General features: G+C 34.3%; 1 protein-coding gene across 6 annotated transcripts in view; it reads left to right on the top strand.

Moving 5' to 3' along the window:
- The window catches only part of VPS13A (vacuolar protein sorting 13 homolog A), a 238,714-nt gene that overhangs the window by 157,620 nt on the left and 66,510 nt on the right, over positions 1-14,584 (top strand). For all 6 annotated transcript variants that reach the window (XR_004230796.1, XM_031945506.1, XM_031945511.1 and 3 more), the window contains one exon: positions 13,929-14,062. Coding sequence is in view for 5 of the 6 variants with exons in the window: in XM_031945506.1 (XP_031801366.1) it covers positions 13,929-14,062 (134 nt within the window). In the remaining variant the exon portion in view is untranslated. The remainder of the gene's footprint in view (positions 1-13,928; positions 14,063-14,584) is intronic.

Below are 14,584 nucleotides of genomic sequence, written 5' to 3'. Positions count from 1 at the left end.
CTGGGGTTCTTTAAGTATACCATTATACCATCTGCAAAGAGGGATAATTTTGTTTCTTCATTACCTACTCTAATTCTTTTAATCTCCTTCTCAACTCTTATTGCCAAAACTAGCATTTCTAATACAATATTAAATAGTAACGGTGATAGTGGGTAACCTTGTTTCACTCCTGATCTTACTGGGAATGGTTCCAGTTTTTCCCCATTACATATGATGCTTACTGACAGTTTTAAATAGATGATACTGACTATTTTAAGGAAAAGTCCATTTATTCCTATACTGTCAAGTGTTTTTAATAGAAATGGATGTTGGATTTTATCAAATAGCACGATAATTTTAAATGAGATGTTTTATAGAATCTCAGAGAATTATATATCACAAGCTTAAAATGAGATTCTTAGTAAGTTCATAGTGGATCTAATTAATTTTCTTCAGATAGTAATATGCATTAATCTTTCAGGAATTTAACAACCTACCTTTAAAAAAAAATAATAGCTTTTATTTTTCAAAAAATGTGCAAAGATCATTTTCAGTATTCACACTTGCAAAACCTTTTCTCCCTTCTTCCTCTAGACAGCAAGTAATCCAATATAGATTAAACATGTTCAATTCTTTTAAACTTATGCTTCTACATTTATCATGCTGCACAAAAATGTCAGATCAAAAGGGGAACTATATGAGGAAAAAAAAACAAGTAAAGAATAATAAGAAAAAAGATGAAAATACTATGTTGTGATCCACATTCAGTCCCCATAGTCCTTTGTCTGGGTGCCAATGGCTCTTTTCACCACAAGTCTATTGGAATTGACCTGAATCACCTATCTCATTGTTAAATAGAGCCATATCCATTTCAAAATTATTTCAAGTGAGAGGTCTTGGTCTTGGGGGGTGGGATAGGAGGGTTGGGGACAGAACCCAGGGTCAGGGTCTGAATTGCTAGGCATTAATCGACCGTGGGCTTGCCTGCCTCCCCTCCCCCTCCCCTTTAGTCCCCCACAGTGGTAGCAGAGTGCCTTTTCAGCAGGGAGATTGTGTGAGAGATCCGGGCTCCATGGCCGGGACCCCATGCTGGGTCACAGACCCTCTCTTTCCTGACTGGCAGCCAAAGCCAAGGGCGGACTTCCTTTCCCTCCTGGACACATGGCAGCTTAGGAAGTGCATGTGGCAGCCACTTGTGGTCCAATGTAATGCCACCATGCCATTTTTGTTGCCAACACTGCCACGGGTCTTCCCCTTCTGGAGTTAAGGTGGCCACCGAGAGGCAAGGAATAGCAACATAGAGAACAGTGACGCCCTTGGAGAGGGTACTCCATGGAACCAAATCATTGCAACAGCGACAGAACAACAATGTGTCATTCAGATCTATCTACCTTTATTTATAACACTACCTTCCCTTTTTTCTGCACAGTTTTTGAAATTGTGTTTGCAAAAGAGCTATGTGGATAATTCTGTAAATTATAAATCAATTAATAATCACATCTTAAGCAACTACTTTGTGCTATTCATTGAGGTTACAAATACAGAATTGCAATTTCCTTCCCTCAAAAGAACTTAACGTTCTCATGAGAGGGATAATGTGAATACATACATGTGTATATGGATAGAGTACAAAGTAAATTTTGGGGATAGGCACTACTAGCAGGTTGGTGGATCAGGATAGGCCACATTTACGAGGCTGCATTTGAGTTGAATTTTGAAGATAATTAAATTCTAAGGAGAAGTGTATTCTAGAGTTGAGGAAGGCATTAGTGGAGGGAAGAGAGAAAAATTTCTTCACAGTGATGCCAAAGTGGGAGATGGAATAGTATGTTTGAACAATGGCAAGAAGCACAACTTGGATATAAAAGAACATGAATGGGAGTACTAAATTACAATTAACTTGTAAAAATAGGTTGTGAAGGGCTTTTAGGAGTTTGTATTGGTTACTGTTGGGTTATATATATGTAACACTTTAAAATTTTTGTAAATCAGTGTAAGAAAAAATTATTTTTTTCCTTTTTGTTTATTATAAGTAGTATTTTTTTAATTATAGTTTTTTATTGACAGAACATATTCATGGCTAATTTTTCAACATTAACTCTTCCAAACACTTCTGTTCCAACTTTTCCCTTCCCTTCCTCTACCCCCTCCCCTAGATGGCAGGCAGTCTCATACATGCTAAACATGTATTTAATGTTAAATACAATATATGTGTACATATTTATACAGTTCTCTTGTTGCACAAGAAAAATCGCATTTAGAAAGGTAAAAATAACCTGGGAAGAAAAGCAAAAATGTAAGCAAACAACAACAGAAAGAGTGTAAATGCTGTGTTGTGGTCCATATTCATTTTCCAGTGTTCTTTTGCTGGCTGTAGCTGGTTCTGTTCATCACTTAGCAATTGGAATTGAATTGGATTCTTTCATTGCTAAAGATAATCACTTCCATCAGAATTGATCCTCATATAGTATTGTTGTTGAAGTGTATAATGATCTCCTGGTTCTGCTCATTTCACTTAGCATTAGTTCATATAATTCTCTCTGAGTCGTCTCTGTATTCATCCTGCTGGTCATTTCTTATAGAACAATAATATTCTATAACATTCATTTACCATACTTTATTCAGCCATTCTCCAATTGATGGGTATCCATTCAATTTCCAGTTTCCATCCAGTATGAAAAGGTCTGCCACAAACATTTGTATGCATGTGGCTTCCTTTCCCTTCTTTAATATCTCTTTGGGATATAATTCCAGTAGTAACACTTTTGGATCAAAGGGTATGCACAGTTTGATAATGAGTAGTATTTTTAAAAATTTAACTTTTTTTTAACAGTGAAGAATATGTAATATCTTAATTAGGGTTAGGGTTAGGGAACTGTTTAATTCACTGTTCAATGATTAATATAAAAACATGCATTGAAGTGGCATAACAGTTTTCCAAGACTGAATAATAAAAATATAATATTCTAGTTATAGTTCTATATGACCAAAATTTTAAAAGTAGAAAAACACTTTATAAAAGACACCAGCTATTCCAAACTCCAAGGTACAATGTTTTATGTGAAAAAATTTGGTCTGTATTAAACAAAAAATCCCCAATTAGACAATAAAGAAAAAAATGAACAAAATATTAGTCAAAACACATTAGCTTTTCTAGAAATTTAGCTATTTACTTGAAGTAAAAAGCACAGGAAGTTTTTTGTCATATAACATTCTCATTGTTTATAGTGTTAAAGTAATTGTTTAGACATCAATGTGTAGCACCAGCCCTGCAATTAGGAGGAGCTGAGTTCAAATTTGGCCTCAGACACTTAACAGTTCACATTTCCTAGCTGTGTGACCCTATGCAAGTCACTTAACCCCAATTGCCTCAGAAAAAAAAAAAAAAGAAAGAAAGAAAGAAAGAAAGAAAGAAAAAGAAAAAAGAATCAATGTGAAAACCCAATTTTAAGTTCTGTGAAGTTGTTGGTCTGCATTGGTAGATGGATGTCTCCGTAGGGAGTTGTATCCACATATCTCCCCTTCCAACCACTGGCCCTAGAGAGTTGAACCACTTGTGTGCTCTGGATCCTGTCTCATATGTGCTCCAACTATTCTTAATTAGTGCCAGGAACTCACTGTCTTAATTCTTGGGTGTAATATCCATCATTGACTTGAGTTAGGAAAATGAGGAAAGTTTCCTGAGTTCAATTCAGAAATTTGTATGCTTGTGATAACAAAGTCATGGTTATTAGGAAGGCTGTTATTTTGTCATATTTGTTTATCAGTTGATAAGTTGTGGGATATTGCAAGTCATAAAAATCAAACCTTCACATATTTTTGCTATTCCTAAACTGTCTAATCTCTTCTCCATTTTACAGCCAAATTACTTGAAAAAAAAAAGGCATTTTTCTTTTTCTTTTCTCAATTCCTTGTGATTTCTCTTAATTGAAATTATTCTTACCAAAATTACCATTTCTCTAACAGTTTCCAAATTTCTGTCTGTTTTTTCAGTCTTTCTTTGTTGGCATATTGATTGCATTTGAAATGGGTTAATCATTGCCTCTTCTTATTACCCTTTTCTGCATTTTTTGTAACGCTTCTCATTTTCTTCCTACTTCTCTGACTTCCTCAGTCTTTTCATGTGATCACCTGATTATTATTCTTGTCTGTCTTCCAAATATGAACAGCACATTTCATTAAGATATATACACTAAGGGAATTTGCTTTTATATTCAGGGGTGAACATTTTTTTCATTCTTACTTATAAAAGGTAGATTTATAATTTACTTTGTAAACAAACTAAAGAAATTTAAAATTTACTACACTTAATCTTAAAAAATTAACAACAAAAATTGCTTTAACAGTCAAACAATAAATGTGAGAAAAAATATCAAGAAGAGAACTGAAGAAAGATTAGAAGGGCACACAAACTAACAGGGACGTATGGGAAGAAACTTGTTAAATTTGAAATATACTTTAAAAAACAATGTTGAGATCTCTGTAGTAATAACTCAGTCTCATGAAGTTTTTAAAAATTCTTTTTTGTTTATATTTATAGATATTAATGAAGTTCCAAAAGAAAAAAATGAATAACCAATTTTTGCTATAATGATAATCATATTACTAACCACGATAATCAATTTTCATGATCTATCTTTAACCTTATAAAAATATAGATCAGAACTATATTGATTTCATTTGTGTGGAGGGCATCCTGTAAGGGGCTTATTTTTTACCAATGTTCATCTTTACCTTTTCTGCAATTTGCAGTTTTAGTGAGTTGCCAAAAGCATTAAAAGGTTCAGTAATTTGCTCATAGTCATATTTTCAGTATGTGTCAGAGGTAGAACCAGAATCAATATCTTCCTGATTCTGTGTTTACTCTGCCCATCATGCCATATCTCTAGAGATAATTAAGCTAACTTGATAATGTACTAACTCAGATTAACCAAAATAGATTATAGTTATCTTCCTCTTAGAGAGATTGATACGAAACAAAGGATTTCCATTCCTTAATCATGTTGCTGTAATTAACTGACAAAGTCATTTCTTGTTTATCATATAAAATGATGAATGATTCAGTCTGTTTTGGGGACATTATGCTTCTTAGTATTTTTTTGTTTGTTACTTGTTTTAGTTTTAAATGTCCTTTGTGAAAGTTTTTCTGGAGGCAGCCCTAGTCTCATTTGAAATAATCACTCCAAAATAGCAGCCAGCTGATAAAAGATCTGAACTTTTTTTTTGTCCTTCAATATAGCCAGGTTAGCTCAGAGGCCTATCTCTTCGCTTGATTCTAAGAGCTCCTGCAGCTTTGTCCTTGGCTTCTGCCTCTGCTTTCTTCAGCCTCCAGCCAGCACCAAGTTAGAAAATGCAATAAATCTCTTCCCTCGAAGATAGGGCTTGTAGGCTTCCTCCCAGAGTGCACCTCTCCGACCCCAGTCAACGTTCACAAGAAAAACCCCCAAGAAACTTCCTCAAGTAACTAACTCAAGTAACTCGCTCCAGCTCGCAAGAAAAACTCCTTCCAGCTCTAAGAGCTTCCTGTTATATATGATCTCCCAAAGATTAACTCCGCCTTCTGGAGAGAGAGGGATTCTGGGTTATCTCCCAGAGTGCTCTCTGGTCCTCAGGGAGGTGTGAATTCTAAACCCGGAATTCTCCCAAACATGTGAACTCCATTGAGTACTTAGATACTTATGAGCTCTCTAAAGGTGTGAACACAAGCATTGTTTCTATCAGTTCCACTTAGTACCTTGTTTCAAGTTCTGGCCCAAAATATCTCTTTCTAAGATCAAATCAACTCCAATGGCTTAACAGTTTGTAAAGATTCCAACAGTCCTGTATAATGTGTGTGTGTGTGTGTGTGTGTGTGTGTGTGTGTGTGTATATATATATATGTATGTATAATAAAAATAACTGATTTGTAACAAATAGTCTACAGATATGAGAATCATCTCTGTTCTGGTAAGTTAACAGCATTATTGACAGACTATACTATTTTTTTACCTGTGCTTGCATTAAAAATGCTCTTTTACAGGACTGTTTTGTAACAATTGAAGTTTTAACTTTATATTGAAGGATATCAATATATTTTTAAATTTATACTTTATCATCCAGGGTGTTACTTTTTTCTCCTGTAAATTTGATGTTTGTCATCCCTAACTTTTCCCAAGTCATTGTGTTAATTGTTGTACATTATTAGACTAAGCACAAAGCCCTGTGGTCCTAATTGGGCATCAGAGTGTTAATGATTACTTTTGCAATCTAATCCTTTAACAAGTTCTGTAATCATTTGTCATCTTCTATAGCAACCGTCTTTCCATCTTTTCCACAAGATTTTAGTGAGAAGCTGCCTGGTGCTATGTTAAAATTTAGGTAAACTCTTTTTTTTTTTTTTTTTTTTTTTTTTTTTTTTTTTTTTTTTTTTTTTTTTGCTGAGGCACTTGGGTTAAGTGATTTGCCCAGGGTCACACAGCTAGGAACTGTTAAAGTGTCTGAGACTGGATTTGAACTCAAGTCCTCTTGACTTCAGGGCTGATACTCTAACCACTGTTCCACCTAGCTGTCCCTAGGAACATTTCTACAAAATGTTCCTGATAAAACTACTTGGTAACTTTGCCAGCAAAAGAAAGAAGATAAATGGTGCAATATTGTTGTTGTTGAGACATTTTCAGTTATGTCTGACTCTCTGTGACTCCACTGCTATATACTGGAGGGGTTTGCTGTTTCCTTTTCCAGCTCTACTGACAGGTGAGAAACTGAAGCAAAGAGGGTTAAGGGACTCACCCAGGGTCACATAGCTGGAAGTATCTGAGGCTAGATTTGAACTCAGGAAAATGTCTTCTTGAGTCTAGATGCAGCACTCTATGTACTATGGCACCACCTAGCTGCTCTCAGTGGTGTAATTCCAAATAAGCACAATTTTGCTCTGATGTTGTAAATGTGTTTGTTTTTGATTTTTATGATAGTGTGGTTTGAGATCCTTCGCCCTTTGGGTCAGCTTCTTTTACCCTACAACAGTAGAATGTGGTTCAGTCCGGCTTCCGACCTCATCATTCAACTCAAACTGTCCTCTCCTAAAATTAATAATGATCTTTTCAATTGTCAGACCTAGTAGCTTTCTCTCAGTTCTTGTCCTTCCTGACCTCTCTAACTTCTGCCATGGTTGATCGCTCATTTCTCCAGGTTACCCTCTCTTGATGTTTTTATGACACTATTCTCTTCTTGGCTTTTTTCCTGCTAATCTGATCAGTATTCTTCCTGGATTTTCATCAATGCCAATTGAGGGTATCTTTTAAGGTTTTTGTCCTGGGTTCTATTCTCTCTCATATCTTACTTGATAATTTCTTCCAGTCCCATAGTTTTAATGATCATTTCTATGCAAATAATTCATAGATCTATAAATCCATTTCTGGTTTCTTACCTGAGCTCCAGTACTCCAGTACTTCTTAGGTGAAGAACTTTTTACATTACCAGTTGCATGTTGGACATTACAAATTGAATGTACTCAGTCACTTCAGATTCTACACCTATTAAATGTAAAACATGTTTTTGTTGGATCATCTTATTTTATGAACTTTTCTATTTAATATTCTAGAGGATACCACTAATCTCTTAGAACCCAGGCTTACAACTTAAATGTTAACTTTGACTCCTTAATCTTATGACATATATCCAGTCAGTTATCAAATTTTGCCATTCTGTCTCTAAAATCTCTTATATGCGTTCCCTTCTCTCCATCCACATAACTTTTTCCCCTATTCCCTGTTGTACTCCTCTTCACTTTATACTTGGACTATTGCAAGAGCTTTCTATTTTTCTCTTTTCATTTGATCAGCTAACACAAGGATTTTCTATTCTATTCTTCCTTGTAGGAAATTAAATATCCTTCAATGCTACACTTAGTTACAAGCAAATCCTCCTTCCCTTCCCCATGCATTCCAGTTCCATTTTATCTGTCAAGATCTAGTTTTATAATTGATTGAGATTCTCCAACAAAGATAATGGCTGTCTTAAAAAAAATTGATACTTCTTGTAAACAGGCATAATTAGGCATATTAAGAGAATATTATGCTATTATATATATTTCTCATTGAAAATCTTTTTGTGTTCCGCTGGTCACTGATGTTCCCTGATACTATCACAGCACTATTCCTTTTCCCCTAATCCTGTGGCACATTAATATTAAAACCCCTTGTATGCTCTAACATAGTCTTTCATTTTTTAATAATGTTAAATATAACTTAAAAGTTATATTTTTAGCAACCATGTCACATTATTACTTTATATTGAGTTTATAGTTAATTAAAACCTTTACAACTTGTATAGATTATCTATGTTTAAGGTAGTACTTCCCACTGCTGTAGTTAGCTTATGTCAACTTAAGTTTAACATAGGATTATCCTTATTATAGTTAGTTTATTAGTAGTTTCAGCTTGTTAATATAATCAGCATTTATCATCTTTCTTCTTTCTATCATTCCTCAAAGATTACTGGCAATGTTCCATAATCATATCTTCAGATTCTTTCAGAAGCCTAAAGTATAAATATGTTTGACCACAGAAACATAGAAATTTGTAGTCACTGGATGTCATTTTTCTAATTTCTCTCCTATCTTTGTTTAAAGTTACCTTCCATCCGAGCCCTGTGATTATTTTCCTCACTTTAGAAAAGATGAAAGCAAAATAGGAATTGAGAAACTGGTCTTTGCCATTTACATTTTTCAAGCAAGAAATATCTTCTTTCTTTGCTCCTAAAATGGTTAGAATGTCTGTTTTTGAATCCTGAGATCTGCTGCTTGTTGTTTTTTTTTTAATCAAATCTTTTGCATTTTGTCTTGTAACCTCATCAGATAATTGAATTTTTTCCTTACAAAGCTACCAGTGATCTGTTAATTGTTAAACCTAATGGACATTTTTCTCAATCTTCATACTCAGCCTTTGGGATGCATTTTGCCACCTTTTCTCTTTGGATACTCTCTCTTCTGTGGATTTTCATGACCCTTGTTCCGTCTTTGTTCTTTTTCCTACATAGAGTAATTACTCAACATTTGTGCATTTGACTTTTCACACTTAAAATAATCAGTTAATTTTATTAATAATCTCATTTTCATTTTTGTGATAATTGCACATATACATGTATTAGAATGGGAAAAAAAAAGGTTCAGTGCATGCAAGTTTATGGAGCAACTTCCTATTAGATGCTTCACTGATTTTGTTCATCCTACTGTTTTAGAGTAAAGAGCCTCTCATGTATTTGTTGCATATTTTCATTATTGCTGTTTAAATTGAAGTTTTGCATTGCAATTATGCCCTCAAAGCATAGTTCGAGTCTTTTAGATTGTAAACCCAAGTGTGCAAAATCATTGATGACTTAGTGAAAATAAAGATGCTAGATAAAATTGATGTTATTTTGCTTCTAGAAGCAACCTTCTTTGTTTCCTGTTAAAGCTTTTAATAATCTGTCTCCTCCCCAGTCTTCCAGGCTAATTATCTTCTATGCCTAGAATGTATTTCAATTTTGATTGTTAGAATCCTTAGTCTTTAGTCCTTTAAATGAGCTTGGCTTAAGTACTACTTCCTGTATAAAGCCATTCCTGATTTCCCCTATGTGGTATTCTTGTTCTTTTTAAAAAATATATGATGGTTCTCTGTGGGCAGGTTTCTTGGGGAGATTTTCCAGAGGCAGCCTTAGTTTCAGTTCAGAGTAATAATCACTTCACATGCAGCCAACTGATAAAATCCAAACGTTTATTTTCTCCTTCCAAGTCTTATCTCTTTCCTTGGGCCCAGTTAGCTTTCTTAGAGGCCCAGCTATCTGCTTGGTTCCAAGAGCTTTTGCAGCTTATCTTTTAGCTCTTCCAACTTCTGCCTCTAGCTCAACTCTGACTCCTGGCAATCTTCTGAATTGACTGACTGACTGAATGAATGAAACTCTTTTTATGCTCTTTTAGTGGTGTAAACTCAGAGGTTGACTACTCCTCCGAGAGTGGGATTATGGGAGATGTGAATTCATGAATCTCATATTGAATACTGACTTATGAATCTCCCAAAAGTGTGAACTAATGTGTGAGCTAATATGTGAACTCTCAAAGGTGCAAACCCAAACACACAAGCATTGCTTCCATCAATTCCAGTGAGTTATCACCTTGTATCAAATTTTGGCTCATAACATCCTTAGCTTCTAGTTCTCCTCCTCTGCAAAATTAATTTGTGCTTACTGTTGTGCATTTTGTATAAGTTCTTTCTTCTGACAAAATATAAGCTTCTTGATAACAGAAACTATTTCGTCTTTGTGTCTATATCACCCTCACTTATCACAGTGTTTGATGGATGCTAATATATGCTTAATAATGGATTAAAACTTATGAGGGAAGGTGTGGCATTTTGTTTTAATGTATCATTCACTTATTACAATCCCTCTGTTATATCTTTTACTTGTAATTATACTGATTATGATAGAACACAACTTTCAAATTGTGTTTTATTATTTCTTTCCATTTCCTTTAGGCTGATCTTCTTAAGAACCGTGACTGTCTTTGCTTTTTTTATATTTTTTTTATATATATATATAAAGTTTCTTGTAATCTCATTTATCTAGAATCACAAATAGCTGGCCATCTTACCAAAGTTCTGTACATGAATAGTACTGTCATGGTTTTCCTTTAGTGCTTCTCTATGCTGAACATCTCCTGTTCTTTCAAATGATTCTCATATGACATGGATTCGAGATCCTTCAGTATCAGTGATAACTCTTCTGAACAGTTATCATTCTTAAGCTATGATCTCATAATTAACTGATCACAGTATTTAACATGTGCTTTCTTTCACCAGAGCGAAGTGTATCATTTCCTTATGCCTCTCTTAATGCAAACCAATAATATTGTTGTTTGAACCATAATATTGCTGATGTGAATTGAATTTGCAGTACACCAAAACCTACAAGATCTTTTTCAGACAAGTTACTGTCTAACAGTAATTAATTCTTAAGTCATTTTGATTCTGGATTTGGACTCAATGACTTATGTTTTTCAGTTTGTGTGTATGTGTATATATACTGTATATGTCATATTTTAATTTTCCAGCCTTTCTTTATTTTCATGACTGAATTTAATGAGTGTTAATCTTTGGGTATGTGATACTTTTCCTCTATGACCCTTCTGGTAGTTTAAAAGACATTTTTTCCTTTTGGTTGAAATTTCAAATTTGAATAATTTTTTTCTGAAATTTTATTATTTATTTAGAACTTGTAAATTTTTATAATGAAAATTTGAATAATAAAATTTTAAAATAATAACTTATTGGTGTTCTTTTTCCAAAACTCAGCCAGGTGATAAAAGTTAAGATCTTTTATTGTGTCCTTCAATATAGCCCGGTTAGCTCAGAGGCCTATCTCTTGGCTTGGTTCCAAGAGCTCCCTCCGAATGTCTCCAAATCCAAAGGTTTGTCCTTCCGACTCCAGCCAGCACCAAGGTAGAAGATACAATGAATCTCTCCTGCCTCGGAAGATAGGGCTTTATGGGCTTCCTCCCAGAGTGCTCCTCTCCAACCCCTGGGAATGTTCCCAAGTAACTCTCTCAAGTTCTAAGAGCTTCCTGTATATATATGATCTCCCAAAGGTTAACTTCTCCTTCTGGAGAGAGAGGGATTCTGGGTTATCTCCCAGAGTGCTCTCTGGCCCTAAGGGAGGTGTGAATTCGGATATCTCATACTAAGCCATACTAAGCCCTGAAATCTCCCAAACATGTGAACTCCATTGAGTACTTAGATACTTATGAGCTCTTTAAAGGTGTGAACATAAGCGTAGTTTCTATTAGTTGTACTTAGTACCTTGTTTCAAGTTCTGGCCCAAAATATCTCCTAAGATCAAATCAATCATATTGAACCATGCCAAATTAGATAATTATTGTCTCTATCAACTCTAATGGCTTAACAGTTTGTAAAGCTTCCCACAATAACTGGCAAGTATTTTCTATGAATAGTAATGAGATATTTTTTCTTTTGTTGAAATTCCAGAAATTCTAATGCTGCTGTTTTTTAATCCATCTTTCAGATATGGTAACTGAATGAATAAATGAAATAAAAACAATTCATTAAGCATTTACTGTGTCTTACACACTATACTGAGTGCTGGAGATACCAAAAAAGGAGAGTTTTCTGCCCTCAGGTTGCTTATGTTTTCATAGTGAAGTGATAGCCAGTGGAAGGGAATCTTGCCCTGAGTATTGTGCCTCAGTTTCCCTAAATTGTTGTGCCTCAAACCCCCCCTTTCCTGACCATTAGGACTGAGATAATTAGGGCTCTAGAGATCTGGCCACTGGTCATAAAGTGTAAATGTATAATCCCAGATAAGGGGAGTTCAGACTTCCTGGCTCCTAAGTCCTCCTAAGTTATCAAGAATTTGTGGTCCTACCTCCCACCCTGTCAGAACTGGATTGATGGTCCGTCCTTGGAAATTCCCACCTTTTACCGATGTTCAGACTCCATCCCTTGCCTACCCTGATCTATGGAAACATATATAATTCACTGGAATCTCACATTTAATGCTGATGTTGAATGCTTTAAGACATCAGCCCTGGGACAAAAATGGATCCTTTGGTCCCAGAAAATCTCTTCCTCTCAGAAATCCAAATAAAATATTAAAAACTCTTTAATCTCTATCTTGCCTTTGTTTCTCTGGCATTACATAGGAACCGGAGAGGTGAATAGGGAGATGAAATAAAGTACTCTTTCCAGAAGTCGTCATATTTATTTGAGTACTTTGATTAAAGAATAAATTACGAGGAAATGGGGAGTTTGTAATGGCAATATGCCCAATGTTGGGCAAATGGCAAGAAGTCCTGGTAGGATATCATATAAGATTAAATATGGTCAAGAATTTGGATTAAAATTGTTCTATCTTTACTTTTTCAATGAATCCTTAAAAATTATTGGAAATATGCCATCATTATTACATCTTCAGGTTCTTTCAATGGCCTGAGGTATTAATTCATTTGTCCCCACAGATAGTGTGTTAATTTGTATGTAGATAATAAGTAGATGACAAAGTTCCGAGATAATTGTTCTAAAGATGAGTTGATTAACATCCATAAGGTCTAGAGACCTGGATCTTGGATCATCAAGTTGGAGAAATCCAAGTCTGTCATGGCACAAATATTTGTCCCAGTGGGAAAAAAACAGAAAAGTGTCACTTGGCATATTATCACGTAACATTTGTTATAGTTCTCTCTGCTTACATTATTTTTCAGCCTCTTTCCAAGTCATTTATGTGTAGTTTCAGCGTCCACTTTGTTGCTTTGGCATTTTGCCTTCTAATAACCTAACTCCCTTCTAGTTTTACTCAGTGATTTTTAAGTTTACTATTATTCTATGTTGATATTGGTTCTCATTTATTTCTTTAATAAATATTCAGTTCTAGTCTTGTTTCCGCCTAAGATTTCTTTTAGTAGTATTATAGTCTCTGGTCTTGGAAGGGACCTTTAGAGGGAGGTCATATAGTCCAAACTTTTTATTTTGTGGTTAAAAAAAAATAGTCACAAGAGAAGTGACATAACTTGTCTATAATAGAGTAAATCGAGATCTTGCTTCAAATTCAGTGTTATTTTTGGGACCCCTTTTAATTTCACTTTTGATTTTTTTTTAAATTTTAACTTCTCTTAAATCTTTGGATCCTGTTAGTTATCTAGCTAAAGAGACCTTGGGATTTCATGTGTTATTTCTCTTTTACTTTTGACTGATATACCTCAGAATTTCTTCTTTGCTTTAGATTTTTTTTTTTTTGGTTTTTTGTCTTTTTTGATATGCTTTTATTTTATCCTGTTAATTTTTTTCCAGCAATTATATTTTAATCTTTCTATTCTCATTTTCCAGTGGCTTTTTGCACATTTCTCACAATACCATCATCTTGGAAGTCCTGTTTACAGTATTATCATTGAAAATAACAGCATATTTTGTTTTTATATTTGATAGCTTGGAGGAATTATAGTTCAAGTTAACATAGCTGAGCACTCTATAATTATTACATTTATGGATTATCATGATGGATCTGCTACATTCCTTTTAATAAATCATACCAAGGATGAAATCGTTGAATATAAACAAAGGTAAGTTATTCATAAATATAGGTTTTGTCTGGTTTGTCACAAAAGACAATGAATGAATCTATTATAATAAATTCCTTAAAGTTTTAAGTGGGATTTTTAATTAATGATGGATCATAGATTGCATGAAAGGGAAATTAGTTTGATAAGAAACTGCAAAATTCAATTCAGTTCAACAGATTTATGCTCCTATTTTATACAAGACTAGTTTTTAGGCATGCAGAGAGAGAAATGAAACATGGTTCCTGCCCTCAAGAAGTTTTACATTCTTCTATAAACAAAGCAATTTTTTAACTCTTTGAAAAGCTGGCTTATAGCTTCTCCTTGGAGAAGCAAATAAAGCATGTAAAGTTTTATTGTATCTTCACAGGCAACAAAGAACATTTTTAATGAGAGATTTAGTTATCTCCAAATGGAATGCTTATAAGTCTTTATACCACCATTAAAATAATTGCAGTTTACATCCATCTATATCCAAATGAATATGAAGAAATAGAGAAGTTGTACAAAGAACTTGTTAAACCC

The sequence above is a fragment of the Sarcophilus harrisii genome, chromosome 1 (genome assembly GCF_902635505.1).
Source record: "Sarcophilus harrisii chromosome 1, mSarHar1.11, whole genome shotgun sequence".
Taxonomy (NCBI): Eukaryota; Metazoa; Chordata; class Mammalia; order Dasyuromorphia; family Dasyuridae; genus Sarcophilus; species Sarcophilus harrisii.
Note: the sequence above shows the minus strand (reverse complement) of the source record. Positions and strands in the feature narration are given on the sequence as shown.